Genomic DNA, 17371 nt, shown 5'->3' with positions numbered 1-17371 from the left:
CATTAATTCTTAATGTAATTTATGGCTCCACTTCACATTCTGTTTTAGTCTAGACAATATTCAAATGTGAATATTAATAGCAAAACGTCAAGCAGGCTATGGTTTGGAATCGTTTTTAACTACAGAGAAATCGGGAAGAAAAAAAAAATGTTACTTGCAAATACTAGCCATACTGCAAACAGTATTTAGTTACAAATTCCAGTTACTGTTACATATATCTGACTAATTCTGACAAAATTGGCAAAAATAAATAAATAAAATTGTGTTTCATGGTGTGAAACTGAAATCTCAACTGTTAACTGAGGCCTTGTCACAGGAAAAAAAGTCAGATCACACCATTAAAAGCCAGTGATGATGCTGTACTTACAAAACATGTCTCCCCTAGCTTCTACAGAAGCTACAACAGAGCCTTTTTGTCTTTCTGTTGTATTGCATTATGGCTGTGCGTCTGTATGTGTGTGTGTGTGTGTGTGTGTGTTGCAGTGTTCTGCCTCGTCCCATCTGGAAGGAGGTGTTGAGATAAGACCGTTGTCTTTATGCTAAGCAACACGCCATTCCTCTATGCCCAGATTGGGCGCTCTGACAACAGTTTATGTAAATAACCAAACAGTACTGCAGACATCTTAAAAAAAAAAAGAAAAAAGAAAAAGAAACTCTCTCCGGCAAAGGCAGAGGACAGCGAGGGCGAAGCGTGTGAGATTTGGTGTTAGGAAACAGTGTGAAATTGACGAGAATTTTGGATGCCTACAGGAAGTAAAAAACGGAATTTGGAGGTTAATAAGGTGATTCAATTGATTTTTGTTACCACACCGCGATCTTTGCATAACATGAGGTTTGTGAAGCAACAGCTCTCAGTCGGTTAACTCCTTCCTGGTTCATCATGTAAGAGCTGAGGTTGTGCTGCGACGATAGAGACGTGCCGCAGCTTTACCCCCAGGACCTCCAGAATACCTTTGAGTCAGGCCGGGCCTGCAGCTGAACAAACACAATCCTGAATGAAACAACCACACAGGCTGGGAGCACGGAAACACACCCTCACAGCCCCCACCTGCACTCCACCTCCACACTGACAGAAAATACAGAGCGCATGACTTTATTCAGTCTGGGAAGTTTTCTTTAAAAATCAAACTCTGTTTTTCATAGGTGAGTTACAGATTGTGGTATTTTTCTAAATCCATTTAAACATCAGTAATGCATTCATAACAGAGCCTTTGCTCTCTGACATTTCAGAGGAGAAGGAAATATATAGAGCATAAACAAATTTGTGTTTTCATATATAGTGTTTCATTTTACTTCTTTAGATCATTTAAATGTTAATTTTGTTGCTCTAAGCAATTTGAAAGATTTGCCCCCAACTTCAGATACTAAAATCTATATTTAGATGCATTGAATATTGCATATAATACACATATTTCAATGCAAAACAAACAAACAAAACAATGAAATTGAAATTGAATAACCAAACCAACTTTATAAACTCTTGGACTCCATCATTTTGACTAATTCTTTCCTAAATCCACATACGGTGACTAGGCAAAAGGCTGTGAGTCAATTGCTTATCCCATAAGAATGTTTGGTTGTTTTAGTGGCCCCATTCACAGCACGAGGGCCTGGGACTTCAGAGTACACCCCAGTGCTGATAATTGACTTGTGAGGAATACCTCTGTTTGTTCTGAGCGGTCTCCGGGTGACCGAGAGCCGGCGCTGAGCCGCATGAGAGGGCTGTTTTGTTTTGCTGTGTACCGTGGTCAGGCAATAAAGATAGAATGAAAGAAACGGCCTCTTTTCTTGGCCCCAGCCTCCCCCTAACTCCCATTAAGCCAGTCCCGCACAATGGCGGTGGCAGAGGGGACCAGAGCTCCCATGGAGAGTCTGCTCTTCACCGATCAATGTGTTTATTTAAGTAGGAAGCATCTTCCCCGGAGCAAGGAGGGCTCTTTCTCTTTTTGGTAAGGCTGGGGGTCAGCTGGTTCCAGACCAGAGGCATGTAGAGGAAAAAACACTAATATGAGGAGAGGAAAGACTTCTGCTGGTCCTGGATCAGGACAGGACATTAAGGCTTTGCATAAGTGGGAAGCCTATGGAAACTCAGAAGAGACTTGTTGTTAGTTTGCATCGGTTTCATTTCAAACTAGGATTGTAGAAACTCTTTCCATTCTTTCATGTGAACGTACAAGTTCCTGGGTAAAGCAAGCAAACACAAGAAGGGACCCCCACCCCTTCTCCTGACCCTGAGGCTTTAATATTGAATGGCACATTGGTACCTTCCCCACAAGAATTCATAAACTAAACGATTAGCCTCTGTCTGTAATTGCGCTGTCCCTTGGCTAATAGGGGAGGTGAGGTAAAGACGGAAAAAAACAAAGGACAGTTAATTTGTGATTTCCTCTGCTCATTTGAAGGCAAATTAAGTGTCAAACAGCTAATACAGAGCATATTTCATTTTATGAGCTTTTAATTTAATTCTACCACCTCATATCGCTGGAGCCCGTTAGCTGCGCTGCTAACACTCGCGTCTCGTCTGAAAACGGGGACCATAAATAAATATGTTTCAATTAGGCCCTTCACAGTAATAGGATATGATTCTGTTCATTTGCCAAGTGTAGATGGTGGATGTGTCATTGTGGCAGAGAGGAAACAAGCTGCTGGGTGTTTGCGGCGTTTTTCTCCGGCCATGGGCGCCCAATGGTGACTGGCTTGTGTGCGTGGCGGGGGAAGCTGGCTGGATTGATGGAGCTGCCGCAGGGCCAACCCAACTGTAATTACAGGCCGTAATGAGAGGCTGCATGGGGAAGTACTGCAATAATAGTCCCTGTGTACTTAGGCATATCTTTGAGAGGGCTAATAACGATTAATTCTGCTCACCGAGGAGAACTTGTCTTAAAACAATTCAATATTTCTCCATAAGCCGCCTCCTTCCATTTCCCTGAAGCGACAGCTATACGTTGACTGCCTCTATTTGCTTGGGCTGTCTACAAGCAACATTACTGAGTAGAATGAATCATTTTTAATCCTCAGAGAGGTTTAATTTTTGGCTGTAGTTATGGTCGTAAAGTTTGGTTACAGCTAAAACTCGCGCTAAACTCAACCTGAAAGTGTAATAAACTCTAATTTGCCATCAGGTGGTTGGACCCAGATGCAACACTGCAACTGATGAGTACTTCTTCTCACTGAGGAATTCAGTGCTGCTTTTTTAATCAAGCAGGCAATATTGTTGCCTCCCTGTGCAAAAACTCAAATGCAGTTGAGATCATCTCTGCATGAAGCCCACGCAAGTTTATTGATAATGCGTATGACAGCGAGCTCACACTCACAGGTTTGACTTAAATAAGGCCAGCCACTAAACAGCTGCCTTGTAATAATGACAAATAGTTTCCCTCAGCATAGTGTGTCATATTAAACAGCTCTATGTTTAATGGCTTGGATAAATAGGCCATAAGTAGCGTGGCAGAGCATGACCGTGTCAAACCAAGCACTCAGATAACTCCCGTCCAGACAGAGTGACTGAAGACACTGGCATAACTTCTCTTCCTTAATTCAATTCCCTGTCTCAGTGTTGTCCCTCCACCCCCTCCTCATTTCTTCCCTCCCCCTCTCTAACCTGTTCTCCACATCGTACCAAAGCACTCCTGACGGATAACAAGCCAGGCTGTTTGTTTGAGGCTACATTGCCAGTGCGTGTTCGCCCCATTATCTCCGCATAAGCTAAATGCTAAATTATATTTGCCATTTTGTTTGCAGTGACACGGGGCATCAATCACCTCCCTTTTTTATTTCCTCGCCCCCCCCCCCCCCCTTCTTTCTTCTGCTGCAGCCCCTGAGCAGGAGATGAGGGGTTGAGAGGTAGGGTGGGCCGGAGGTGGGGAGACGGAGGGGGGATATAAAAAATTCATTACGCTTAGTGGCACATCAGCAAGGGAGAGATATGACTCCTGAGGAGGAGAAGGGGGGAGTTGATAATGATGAAGAATATCAAACATAATGCGGCCCAAGTAGCTGCCCCATCCAATTTGTCCTCGTCGCGCTGTGATCGCTTCCTTCGTGTCTGCGGGTAGGAAACAAGCACTGCAAGGACGATGAGGCATCTCTTTATGGTACTCACTGTTTGGATGCCAAGAATACAAATGATGCGGCGGAAAGAGTGAAATAGGGTGACCAAAAGTGAGGAGAAGAAAAAGAGTAATTTGTGCACGAGTGTATATAAGTGAGTGAGCTAAGGGAACGCTTTGAAGTTCTTTGCTGACCTGGCCAGCACCGTCAGAAGCACTCCAGGGAAATACGAGACTACCGTAATAAGAGTTCCCCCGCTTATAAATACTTACGACTCTCTGCTACGAGGCATGACACCATGTTTTTACCTTACCTCATAGTTCATTGCCTGAGCTTGCACATGATTGGATGATGCAGGATGGTTACTTGCATACAGTTCATGTGTCAGGAGCCCATCTGTGTCTGTCAGAGATGGGTAGATGTCAGCTGAGGAATTGCTTCCTTCTCTTGACAAGGCTTGATCACTGCTCTTATGAGAACTGCATGCTCCCAGGCTCCCCTCGCCCTACTCTCATTTCCATGCCTCTGACACATGTTCATTTGCGTGTCTCTGACATGCGGATCATGTTGCGCACGTACAGGGCCGTGGCCTTTGATCCTGAAAGGCAAAGAGAGGCGCCCAGCACCCATGAGGAGGATGCTCCACGCCCACAGGAGGAAGGAAGTTTAGGGGCTTGATTCCTATCGCCATGAGGAGCAGGGGGCTCGCCACTGATGAGTGTGGTGCAGTCGAATCAACCGTGTTCTCTGTGATCAGCAGTATTTTGTTGTGTGCAAGTGTGTGACCAGTTTGACTTACACATGAAGAGGGGGCACAGGGGAAGGGTCGTAGATGTAACGTCCCTGGGTATGTCTGTCATCGATTGGCACAGGAGGATGGAAGGTAGGGAAGAACTGTGGTGCAGCTGTATAGAAAAACAGGAAGAGGAAGAGGAAAAAAATATATAAAACATGATTTTTTTATTTTTACACTTTGTAAGAATCCTGGTTCCTCCAAAACTTGTCATGTGAATTCATTCCCTCCTTAGCTAATCTAAATAGCAGCTATAATGAAAGGCAGTGTTTGATGACTATCTTTGAACAGAACCACCCAAATTAGACCTCATTAAATTCCCTGAACTAAAAGCGGCACTGCTCCAAAATGTTCGCTGAGGAAGTCTTTGTAAATGTCTCAAGGCTGATAAAACTCAAAATAAACAGCGATAAATAACTGTAAGCAGCCAAATGGCTCGTTTCTCACCGTACCAAGCATAATATGGTTTTGTACAAAGGATAACATTTATGTACAACCAATGAAATGTACAAAATGGGAACAAAAACATCTTTTTTCCGTTACAGTGTTTTGTCACAACTGCCAGAGAGAATCGAGAGGCTTCTTTTTTCATCCCCTCCAGATAAAACATTAAAACATTTGCATAATATGAGCTTCCAAGTCTTTGTCTATTTTTACCCCCGAAATTTAAACTGTCGTGCTGCCAACAGACTCAATTCAAATATGCCTGCGCTCATCTTATAACCTTAACTGCACTCCACACGACAATCTTTAAAACTAAAGCTGGAATTTCGTGTTGCAACCGTGCATCGGACGAGTTGCAACAAGTAAAAAAAAACGAATGGGAATTTTGCTCAAATGTTGTCTACCCGAGGGTCGAGTTGTGAAACTGAAATGGATTAAAGCCTGTGCAGAGAGAGACAGGGCCAGCAAATGACTAGCACACACAACTTTTCTGTATCCACACAGCAACAAATTAATCACTTGTTCATTCACACTCTGTATGAACATATCTCATTTCCAGAACACATGTCACTTTATTGCCTGTATACGAGACCATTGCCAAGTTGTGTGTCACCGGCCTCAGGCAAAGCATGTGTCAACATCTGCACACCTTCATGCAGCAGGTCTCCGAGAGGCTGCTAGCTATGTGGGTTTTTTTGTTTCTTTGCTTGTAAACATTTGGAAACCTGTGCCAAGAGGGCAGATGGCCAGTCAGTGGGGTGTCCAACAGCTCTAGCTCTCTAGGTGTTGCACCTCTCAGGTCTACTTACCTCATCACTCATTCATTCACTAGCATGATTACTGCAAGCTTGGATCCAACAAGCCAGCAACAGTTAAGAGAGGATCAGCTTTGAGCTGTTTGTGCTAATGGGCATGTGAAAGAAAGTCTTAAACAGGGGGATTCCACTTTGATCAAGTTGGGGGACTTGTAAGAAAATTTAAACACAGAAGCAGCAGATTTCAAGATATCCTGAATTTTAGTCTTTAATACAAGTTTCCATGTTCAAACCGAGATACCCAAGTGACATAACATGAGCAATTTTCTGAAACATCTCTCCAGAGGACATTATACAGCTGCTTACACAGACTACATGGTACCCCCAACTGAAGAAAATTGACTTTGACATGTTAAATTGGTGGAGTGCCCCTTTAAATCTGAAACACTGGCACCCTATGACGTGCATAAAAACAGCAACCCTATTTTTCTGACTAAACCCACACACCTGTAGCAAAGAAGCTGACATTACTGCAACAGTTGAGGCCTTATTTTCCCGAGCTGATGCCCCAGAAAAGCTGGATTTTTTCAGATTCCATCTCTTGAAAATTAAATTTATTGCTGAATGTGGCCTTCTTCCCTTGTCAGATGCAGCCTTGTAGCTAGGGGAATGAGCTAGAAAAATTCGGTGGGGATTTACCGGCTGGGTGGCACAGTGGTGCAATGGTTAGCACTGTTCTCTCATAGCAAGAGGGTCCCAGGTTTGAATCCCGGTCTGGGCCCTTCTATGCCCCTGCGTGGGTTTTCTCAGGGTACTCTGGCTTCCTCCCACAATACCAAAAACATGCACATTAGATTAATTGGCTACTCTACATTGCTCCTAGGAGTGAGTGTGTGGTTGTTTGTGTGTCGGCCCTGCGATTGACTGGCGACCAGTCCAGGGTGTACCCCACCTCTTGCCCGTAGTTAGCTGGGATAGGCTACAGCCCTCCCCCCGCGACCCTATTACCTCTTGTTCATCATTAACAATGCCAAATTAGGTTTTGCTTAATGTGCTCAAAGCGTAAAGATAAAACTTTAGCAAACTTCTAGAAACAAAACAAGGGTTTTCTTCCTGTTTTCACAACGCAGAGATAAGTGGTAAAAGCCTCCTCCATACAGCTCTGGCAAGTATCTGACCACTCCGTCACTGTCTGTTTGATAGTTTCCTCCTGATGACTCAGTTTTGGCTTGGCTCATCTCAGCCAATTCCAGAGCTGCTGAGGGAGGGAGGGATGCTGGGATAGAGGGATGGGCTAGACAAGGCCAGAATCTGCTTTGTTTACTCTTCACAGCTCCACTCCAAGGCAGTCGGCCCTTGGCTGTCAAGAGTCAGAAATGAACTTTCAGGTTTACTGGGGTTTTTGTGCTGTGTTTTAGCACAATGGGAGTAACAGCTTCATGTTCTCTAATCTCACTGATCCCTGTCCACACTGTAGGAACTTTATAACCTCTGTCCTCCTGGACAATGACTGCAGAGATTACAAACTGTAAAATATTTTTAAACCCCCGCAACACACACCTACATTCCCATATCCAACAATCCTCAGTGAATTATCCAGAACCCCCTATGTTTATGTTTTGAAGCTCCTCACTTTCCTCTTGCTCCTTCATCACTCTTACCCTCCCTCCTCTCGCTGCGGCCCATGACTTTGCTGCATGGCAAACCATTCCTCCGAGGTTTATTTAAATCCAACTCAGAAGTTTACTTTACCATGGCCCTATCTAAATGGAGCCTGCCACCTCTTTTACGCCAGCGCGGCTCTCCATTAGCAAGGCAAACAGCCCTGTGTCACTGGAGGGAATGTATACAGTCGCAAAGAACAGAGGGCAAATGAGAGAGGGGGAGAGACTCCATCCTGCAATCCATCTCCAGTGTTTCCTGTAGGGACTCCTTACTGTTTACTCCGGGACTAAATTGCCCCTGCTCTTCTGGATATTCAGCGGCATTCTCATCTTCTAATACAGAATACAGCTGGAAGGCACATTGGAAGCCAACACACGCGTCACAATTTTTACCTTCCCACTGCGGCCACACACCACAGCAGCTAAAGCATTCCTAAGGAAAGTGTAATTGAGACGGTTTTGTCCCGGATACATATGGTAAACCACCGCTGGCACAGTGAAGGCCACAAAGGAAGTCAGAAGAAAAAGTTCTAAGATGCATCTTTTGAAACATAGAGTGTGTATCATTTTTTTATAGCGTTCTATTAGCATCAGCTCGTCAGAACTATCCTCAAACATTTTAATGACCCCATGTGCAACTTTTCAGAGCAGCAGTATTCATTTTTGGTTTGAATTTTTCCCTTTTTTTATTCTTTTAGAAGAAGGGGTGGAAGTCATTAAGACATGATTACAAATGGGTCTTAATGAAAGGGCAATTAGAGGCAAACTTTGACCAAGCTCATTAATTCTAATTCAACACAAACACACCGTGCTCAGGACCAAAAGCCAGCTTCCCCTTCATTAATGAGAGGATGGTAATTGCCTTGTCCTTTATTGGACACTTGAATAATTTCTAAAGCAGGGGGAGGACAAGGGGAGGATAAAGCCTAAAGCACATCATTTGCAATATCCTTATTGGTTAATCTCCTTTCATAATGGAAGTTTTACCACAAAGGATCTTCACTGTGCTTTGGAAGAAATGTGATGTGATACTTTAGGAAAATCTGAGCTGTCATTCACAATTCTGATTTGAGTTTTGATAATACACAAACAATTTCTATTCTTTTTTTTTTGTTGTTGTCAACTCAGCATTGTGAGTTTATTGTTTTGACTGCTAAACCTGGGCTCCTCCTCTCCCTCTGCTGAGGGTTCACTGACTCTACTCCAACAGAGTGTCACCTGCATCTTAGGACGAAACGCTCTTCCATAAACACTGCGCTTCTCATTGACGCTCCGCTGCGAAAGCACAAAGAGCCAGTGACAGATTGTCATAAGCGACTAAGGTGGAGTGAGAAAAGGGCTGCTGGGGCCTGCTGCAGTGGTTTGTGAATTGCTAATGTGGAACATATGAAGCCTGTGCTGAGGCTGTGACTGCCAGATTTCATTATGCCATCTCTCTCCCCGCTCATGATCTCACTGCTCAGGCACGCTTGTCTGCAGTTACACCGTAACACTGCAACACTTTGCAGAGTATGTAAAAGACGCTCCAGACTTTGCCCGTATGCACGCTTGCAAGTGCATGTGTGTGCAGCTTCTGTCGCTCTTTTTGGGTGTGAATAAAAGCACATGTACATGACTTAATGGTGCAAAACAATCTCTAACTAAGAAAATAATATGAGATATATGATATAAATCATATGATAATATAATATCATATGATAATATGATTAATCATCAACATCTTTACCTGCCATCATTTTTTTGACAAGTGCCTGTCAGTATTGTGCATGTACAACTCTCAACATAGATGAGAAAAAAGCGAGATGCCCACTCCTTGGGCATCATCAGGTCCATCATCAGGTCAAGAAAAAACAATTTGTTAAATTCTATTTCACGTGAGTGGCCAAGGTGGCACTTTACTTGTCCTGGGGAAGTGGGCAATCTTTACTATTAAGCCCTGTAGCTGGCAACAGAAGGAAATGGAGAATTCCCATGCAGATTTTCAGTGAAGTTTGGGAGCTGGCTCTCTTGTGAAGGCGAATTCCCCCTCTGATCAATCCCTTCACACCCGGTCTCTCATCATGTTTGCTTACACCAAGACCTCAAGCTGTTTGGACATGTAAATAACACTTTCCGAGACTGTTTAGCTAAGCTCAATGGGAGTTGCAGTTGACTTTTGGAGCGTTTTGCTTAATTATGGGTCCCAGATTGTTTCAGGTCTAATGGCCTAATTACCGCTGTATAAATTAGCCTAATGTTCTTGCTGTGCAGAGCTTTCTATATTGTATGCCATGCTTGGGCACTAGAACAGAGGAAGCCTTTATTCAGCAAAGAGCAATAGTAAGAAAGAGGAAGAAGAAAGCAGGCAAAAAGGTTAAATAGCAAAAGAATGCTAAGTGTTGCCTTGCCAGTCTCTATGCCATTCATCATATGTGTAAGGCTGGCAGATCACACTCTGTCCTTCCTCTGTAAATCAACAGATCTTTTTCCTCTCTTCCGCTGTGTTCACCTCTGTTTTTCCCCTTCCCTGTCTTTCTTGCTCAATTGCTCAAACACCCTTAAACACAAACAATCTCTCTGTGGGTAAACGTAATTAACATAGTGGAAAAGAAAAACAGAAGAGAGAAGAGAGAGTGAGCGGTGAGAAGAGAAATGACGGCTATGCACGATAACACTCCCTCTGTTCAAGTATACATTCCACCGCTACTCGCTGCCAAAAGTGATTTGTTTGTCTAGACTGAACAAGTCGGTCAATGCCCATCCTTTCTCTTCATGGTTCTTCTTCTTTACAAGATTACATCACATGAGATGTGAGATGCATCAATTCCCTACCAAAAGCTCAGGTTTGTTATCTCCTGTATTATATGTATTAATTTGCGGGACATTTGAATCTGAAATAATGTACAGTTAAAAAAAAAAAAAAAAAAATTAATAATTAAGTTAAGATGGAGGCTTTGCTCCAAGTCGCTTGCAGTTCCCTCTTCTACCCAGTCCCTTCTCCATAAGTCACCCCAATATCTTAATGGAACTCCAGCATCTGCAAGACATTTACCAAGCCGCATAATCTTAACAAATTGCACGCCAGCACAGGGACCCTTGCATTGCTAAAGAGTGGAGTTAAGCACGCACACTACTCTTCCAGGGGCCCCTAGCACCATGCAACCCCAGCTATACCCCGTTTTTCTTCCCTTCCCCACCTCCTTTCCTCCCTATATCCCAGTGTGGATCAAGGGAGTGAAGGTTATTTCACAAGGCCTCTGTGGAGCGCCAATCTATCTCCTACATTTGGTGAATTTCTCCAGATTGGGATAAGCTGGGGAGTAGAACAAAGCCCCGTGCATTGGCCCTCCCCCCTCTCGCTCCAGCACCCTCTCTAACCTACCCCTCCCTCAAGCCTCCTCTCCCCCACCCAGCTGGGGAGAGATTTACACAGCAGTTTAGTAGCTGAAACACTGTGTTACACCTCTTTCCCCTTCTCTCTCTCCTTATCTCTCACATCTGTCTGTCTCCCTCTCTCCAAACAATGATTCCTCTCAGACAGAAGGGAGTTTATTTACACCCCAGGTTAACTCGCCAGGACTTTGCTACATTTATTTTTCTTCAACTCCCCGTTTGTGACTTATGCAATTCAAATACAATGCCATACAATACAATCTTTTTTGTGAAACCATTATTTAGGAAATGGGGTCACAGAAGGAATTCTGAGATGCATCCATTACATTTGTTAAAGTTGCCTTTTAATGCCTGTATCATATTCGGATTTATTGCAGCATCTATATTTGAGCCGAGGTCATATCAGCAACAGTGTTCACGATTGCCACAGCTGTATCAGGCTACTCTGTGACAGAATAACCCTCACTCGTCACAGCTCCTCCCTGGGCCTCTGTGCAGGTGATAGAGAAACTGCATGTGGCTGTGTGATAGTGACTGTGAGGCTAATACACCTGCATTATAATAACACACAGGCTGGATACTGCTTAGGGAAACTGGACAGCTTCTCAATTTTAAATCATGCTGAGAGGACAATGACAAAAGCTGGCCATTTTTATGTAATTTTGTTTGGAAAATTGCATTTCCAGGTAGCCAACATTTCAATTCGGCGTGTGTACTATGAATATCAACTTTGTAAAACTGATGTATGATCACATGATAATGAAAAGAAGATGACAGGTTAAATATTCTCCTTAATTTTACCATCAAAGGCCATCCAACAGCTAGGATTTCAGGGAGAAGGGCCATATTGCAATGTATTAGTTATAACAAAACCTGCATTTCAATTGCAGAGACATGAATGTTGCAGTTATGCTTTGAAAATCAGCATCACTGGCATCTAAATAAGGGAAAATCTTTGATTTCACCAACAGCTGAGTTTGCTCTGACAACAAACTGTTCTGAATGATCTTTCTCCAGGAAGCTGTAAAAATCTGTGTGTGTTAAAATTAAGGGAAACTAGCGGCTGCCTCGAAGGTCAGGAAACAATCCAAAAAAACAATGCATATTTTGGAAAATGGTCATGTGCACATTATTTTTAAGATGTAAGCTTCACAGCCATCAGTACAGTCCTTTGATGTATTTTAGAATGAAAATAGTATTTTTCCCTGCACTGCAAGTCTATTACTCTGGTTTCCACAAAACCCATACAGACATTAGACAAAGTCTGTGAAGGCCTCTAGAGGTATGTGGCCATTATGTGGGCTAATGGAGGAAACTGTGTGTCACAGAGCAAAGACAAAGCCCAGTGTCACAGCAATCAGACAAATGGCTGCTGGGCGCTGCAGGGCCAGGCAGGGGTCGACACTTCTGGACAAATTAGGTCTTATGAGTGCAACAACATCTGGAACTTTCTGATTCTCTCTCTTTTCCATTCTCTCTGCTCTATGTGTTTCTGTCACCTTAACCTCTCTTTCACCCTCTCTTTCACTCTTGCATCGCCTTCCTAATTCTTTCAGTTAATCCTGCTCTTGGCCTATCTCTTTTTGTTTGCCTCCCTCATTATTCAAAGCGCATCTCTCCCCTTTCCCTCCTCACAGCTTCCCAAAACAAGGACAAAGTTGTAATCCATTTACTGCACCCCTGTCAACAGATTCCACCCAAATAATCCTAAAAGACTTACAACCAGGCCTAGGTGCTATCAAGGGAAGGGAAGTAAAGAAGAGGCAGAATGCACAGGGGAAGACAAGTGAGAGCCATAGAAAAAGAGGAAAGAGAGAGGAGAACATACAAGGAGAGTGAAGGGGTGAGGGAAGAGACGGAGGGAACTTGTGTCACAGTGATTTGAGTCTTTGTCACGCAGGTGGCGCCCAGGGGTTCCTTCAGCCTGGGCAGAGAGACAAACTGGGGCCCATGTAAACCTTAAAGAGGATTAACCCTGCCGGAGCGCTTTAATGAGACCTGAAAGTGCCGGGCACCGGAGAGCCCCGCTGATTGAGCCCCGCTCGAGTCGGCTCCCAATGGTCCGCGGGCCCAGTGGCCCAGCAGCGCTGCTGAAGCCCCGTGGCCTACAGCTGCCCGCTCACACTGAGCCACATCAAAGCAGCCTGTCTGGGAGAACCCCAAGACGGGAGGAAGGGGAGGGTTGCAGGCACAACGTAGGTGGAGTGTGTTAGTGAAGGAGAGGTTGGTGGAGGAGGAGGGAGAGGAGGGTGCCTGGATGGAGGAATCCCTTATCTCTTCCTGAGAGGATGCAGCTCTGTGGTGCGAGATTGTCTGGAGCTGCCACCTGTCCCAGGCATCTTTAAAGGCAACACTAAAGCCTGTGATGGGCCTGACCTCCTTGAGCTCCCATTCTTTTATGTCTCTCTTCATTTTCTGCTTTGTTACACCCCCTCCTCCTTCTCTGCACTCTCTTTCTGGCTCTTCTCTTTTTTTCCTCACCCCTCTGTCTCACTTACACCCTTAGACTCATCCCTGACTCCCTTCCTGTTTCTCTTTTCCACTGTGATATCTTACATTTCACCAGGCTGCTAGAAACATTTTAATTATACTGTGTTCATCAGCCTCCTCCATGTGTAGAACAACACTTGCAACCATCCAGAGAGGACGATATGGGTCGTTTGTTGAAGGGATAAGGGCACTTATCTTTGCCACTATGTGAGAGGAAGGCAAATACAAAAAGGAGTGATGAGATTTGGATACACGGGAAATAAACATGTGGAAAGCCATGAAATAACTCTGATCCTCCCACAGCACACAGAGGTGATTATCCTACTGGAGACTACAGGGTAACTTAAGGAGGAGGAGAAAAAGCTTGAGCAGTTATCTGAGGAGAAGCCCCCATGAGCATTCAGTCTTCTAGTTTTTATAGTACAGTGCTTAATGTCATTGTTACCAGTGGTGTTTTACGCAGTCGACTCTTCTTTTGGATGTACCACATGTAGCAAATCTTCATTTTAGGCCTTCACAACATCAGTAAAGTGCTATTGTTTCTACTTGTCTCTGTGGCTTGACTGATTAACCCATCTCATTTGAAAAGAAGTAAAACACAGTAACAGATGTTGTGACAATGATACCAAGAAAATGCTGAGTATCCTTCTTTGAACATCTTAAGTTCGCTGCAAATTCTTCTTAATTCTTCTTAGCCCCTTCACATTTAATCTTGTCATTGTTAATAAGAACTGCCATTATTATGAGATATTCAGTTCACACATATCAGCTTTGTGGTAAGAGCAGCACATGACTTTAAGATGGTATGAAAGTGCATTCTCGAAGCACTTCAAACTCTACTTAACCCCCTTAAATCATCAAGCGCTACAAAGGGGCACATGCATGTGAGAATATGGCCTATCTTGCAGCATGAGATGCCTCTAATAAGCTGTATGAAAGGGGATCATCTGATTATCCCTGGTGTGCTGGACCAAGGGGCCACAGCAGAGCACAAGCCCATGTTGTTCTTTCTTGATGAAAGGAGGTGGATGGAAGGAATCCCTCTTCATTGCCTGCAGTGTGCCCCAGGCTTCTCTGTGCCGGCACACCACTGGGGGACTACACCGTGCCACCACGCTCAAAAAGCCAATATTGAAACAATCACAAAGACAAACATTTACCCTTGAAACAGGCACGTGTCTTCTCACCCCAGGCTCTACTCTGTTCTCTGCAGTTCTTTGGGGGAGGATGTTTGAATTTGTATCCCAGCCAGTGCTTGTCACATATAAGCCAACAAGAGGCCAGAAAGTTTGTTCTTTGAGTGCAAGTTCAGAGGAGTGCTCTGCCTGATTTTTTTTTCCACATATACATACACACAGACCGAAAGTGCTCTGTCTTGCTCTCTTTGCAGTTCTTACCATGGCAAGACATATGGAAAGGCCCTGCGCAGTCCATATGAACTGAAAGACTAAGCACTGTAATTAACTATAGAGAGTCGAGGGCCATTGATGTGTGGATCACGTTCAGTTTAGTGACAGCTAGCTCATTCAGTTCAGTGGTCAGCTGCATTTTGATACTGAGGCAGACATACTGACGCCGGGGCAGCGGCTGGTGTGATACGGACCAGTAGACCTGGGATCTGCTCGGCACAGCAGTTTAGAGTAGTTTAACCCCTTTGACTGGACACCACTGCCCCCACAACATCATAAAAAAACCCTTTGTCGGGTTTTACACTGTGGCTCAGTGTTCACGCCAGCTTTCCCAGAACACAGGGCCTGTATGATCCAGGTAGTGGACACTGCTTTGTCCAGGCTCAGGGAGCAGGGTTGCTGTGATACATGTGAAGGAATCCCTCAGCCGAGAGATCCATACCTCCAGTGTTTCTAGCTTATCAAGCTTGGTTTCTGAGATCAGGCAAGGACAGCAAGGCTTTGGTGTGGGGATTAAGCCCTGGCAGACAGATTCAGGCTTGATTTTTGAAGGAGCTAACCCACAGACTATTGGACTGATAGGCAGCCATCACAGCCTAGAGACACACATAACAGATCTGGTCTACTCCCATCGATACAGTATTACAGATACTATATGGCCACAAAATCTGTCACTTCAGTGTCACAACACTTAACCATTGTCTCTAAAGCTTGGCAAATTAACTTTCCTCCAGTTGCCCTTCTTTCAGCAAGTGTTTCAGTGCAGTTTCAACATTTGCAAAAAGCAACTGAAAAGGATGTGCTTAAAGTCCCTCTATGGAACTTATGTAGTCTGGCAAAGAAGCAAAAGTGTTTAAGGAGACACTTAAAAGAAGATCCCCTCAGAGGAAGCAGAGATGCTTTGCCAGCAAGTGGGCTCACTGTTGCTGTAGGACCACTGACCGGCTAATCAGTGCACAATGTAAACAGATGTCAACACTACGCATTCTATTCACACTTCTACACAATTAAGATCTTATAAAAAAGACTTCTCCCTCATTAATCCTCATCTCAATCCTTTCTTCTTATCCCACAGCAAAGCCCCATGTATTAGTGTTGTGGTAAGAAGGATGTGGACTCTTATCCTGTGTTTGCTCAAGAAAAGCGCCTAAGACTCAGGCATCACCACGATTAGCTAATTCTAACAATGGGGCATTGCTTCCTTGGTGCCTCCTCTTTTCTGCACTGAAGTGGGTGTAAGAACCAGAGTAAACACAGTCTTACGCCGTGGACGTAAGAGGAGTGGGAGATCAGAAGTCTGGGTGAATAGCAGAGATTTACACAGCAAGGCCCCTGAAGATACCCCTCCCCTTCCCTAAGCTTGCTCTCTTCATGTTGTTCAACTCCCACACCTCCCAAAGCTTCACCACCACGTTAATGACCCAGCGACCAGGTGTGGGGAGGCTGCAGGTGCCATCGCATTTAGGCACATTAAGCACTGACACACACCAGTGCGAAGAGTAATCGGATTTACCTGGCTGTCTGCTGCGTGGCATGGCACGCTATGCAAGCACAGCACAAAGGCTTGGGGCCCCCTCTCCATCACAAACACACACGCATGCACACACCTGGAATGAATTTCGGAAGTGACAAAGCCCTCATAGAGAGGGACTACCACTGGTGTAGTAAGAGCTGGCTCTGCGTATGTGCGTGTGTATGCACACACATGTGTATGGAGCCAGAATCATGAACAGGAGCCTGTGGCTTTTTACACTTTGTGGTGCCCGAGTGGCGACCGACGCTACAGGCCTCTGGTTCAAAGCAGCTGAGGGAGGGAGGGGAAGCAAAGGTTTTAGGGGAGCCCTTTCGTCCTGCTGACCCTCAGACCGCTAGAGCTCATGGGGATTGAGCTGAGGTACTGGGTTCAATCAGACAGAATGGGACCGCTTCCTTTAGGGACAACCCATGTCCCTAACACCTGGGGCCAGGAGGAGGTGTTTTACACAGCTATGCTCTCATCTCAGATCATAAGTCTTCCTGAGCAGAGTCAGGATCAGAGAATTGAGAAACATCAATGAAAAGCTCTAGAAACCATTCAGGCTGCTTTTAGGTAAAAAATATATTTTTTTATTCATTGCTTTTATTTCTCTTTACACCACTGGTACCAAATCAGATCTTAATTATTTTTTATGTGTAATTACATACTGACACTAGGGCTGCAACTGACACTTACTCAATCTTAAATCTCTCTTAAACCTTAAAATGCTTAAATAATAATGATAGTAAAAGCAACAAATCCACATATTTAAGAAGTTGGAATGGAAGGAGAATAAAAGCAGTAAAATCTATCATGCCTACAGCTTCCCAACATCACTCTTCTCTACTCTGCCTCATATGATTGCAGTCTTCCGGGCT

The 17371-nt window shown here is 44.3% G+C and overlaps 1 protein-coding gene across 2 annotated transcripts in view; it reads right to left on the bottom strand.

Moving 5' to 3' along the window:
- gli3 (GLI family zinc finger 3) overlaps positions 1–17371 on the bottom strand; it is an 88792-nt gene that overhangs the window by 36611 nt on the left and 34810 nt on the right. For both annotated transcript variants that reach the window (XM_046370616.1, XM_046370617.1), the window contains exon 4: positions 4850–4955. In XM_046370616.1, the coding sequence (XP_046226572.1) occupies positions 4850–4955 (106 nt within the window). The remainder of the gene's footprint in view (positions 1–4849; positions 4956–17371) is intronic.

The sequence above is a fragment of the Scatophagus argus genome, chromosome 18 (assembly GCF_020382885.2).
Source record: "Scatophagus argus isolate fScaArg1 chromosome 18, fScaArg1.pri, whole genome shotgun sequence".
Taxonomy (NCBI): domain Eukaryota; kingdom Metazoa; phylum Chordata; class Actinopteri; family Scatophagidae; genus Scatophagus; species Scatophagus argus.
The sequence above is the reverse complement of the archived record's forward strand: the minus strand, read 5'-3'. Positions and strand labels throughout refer to the sequence as shown.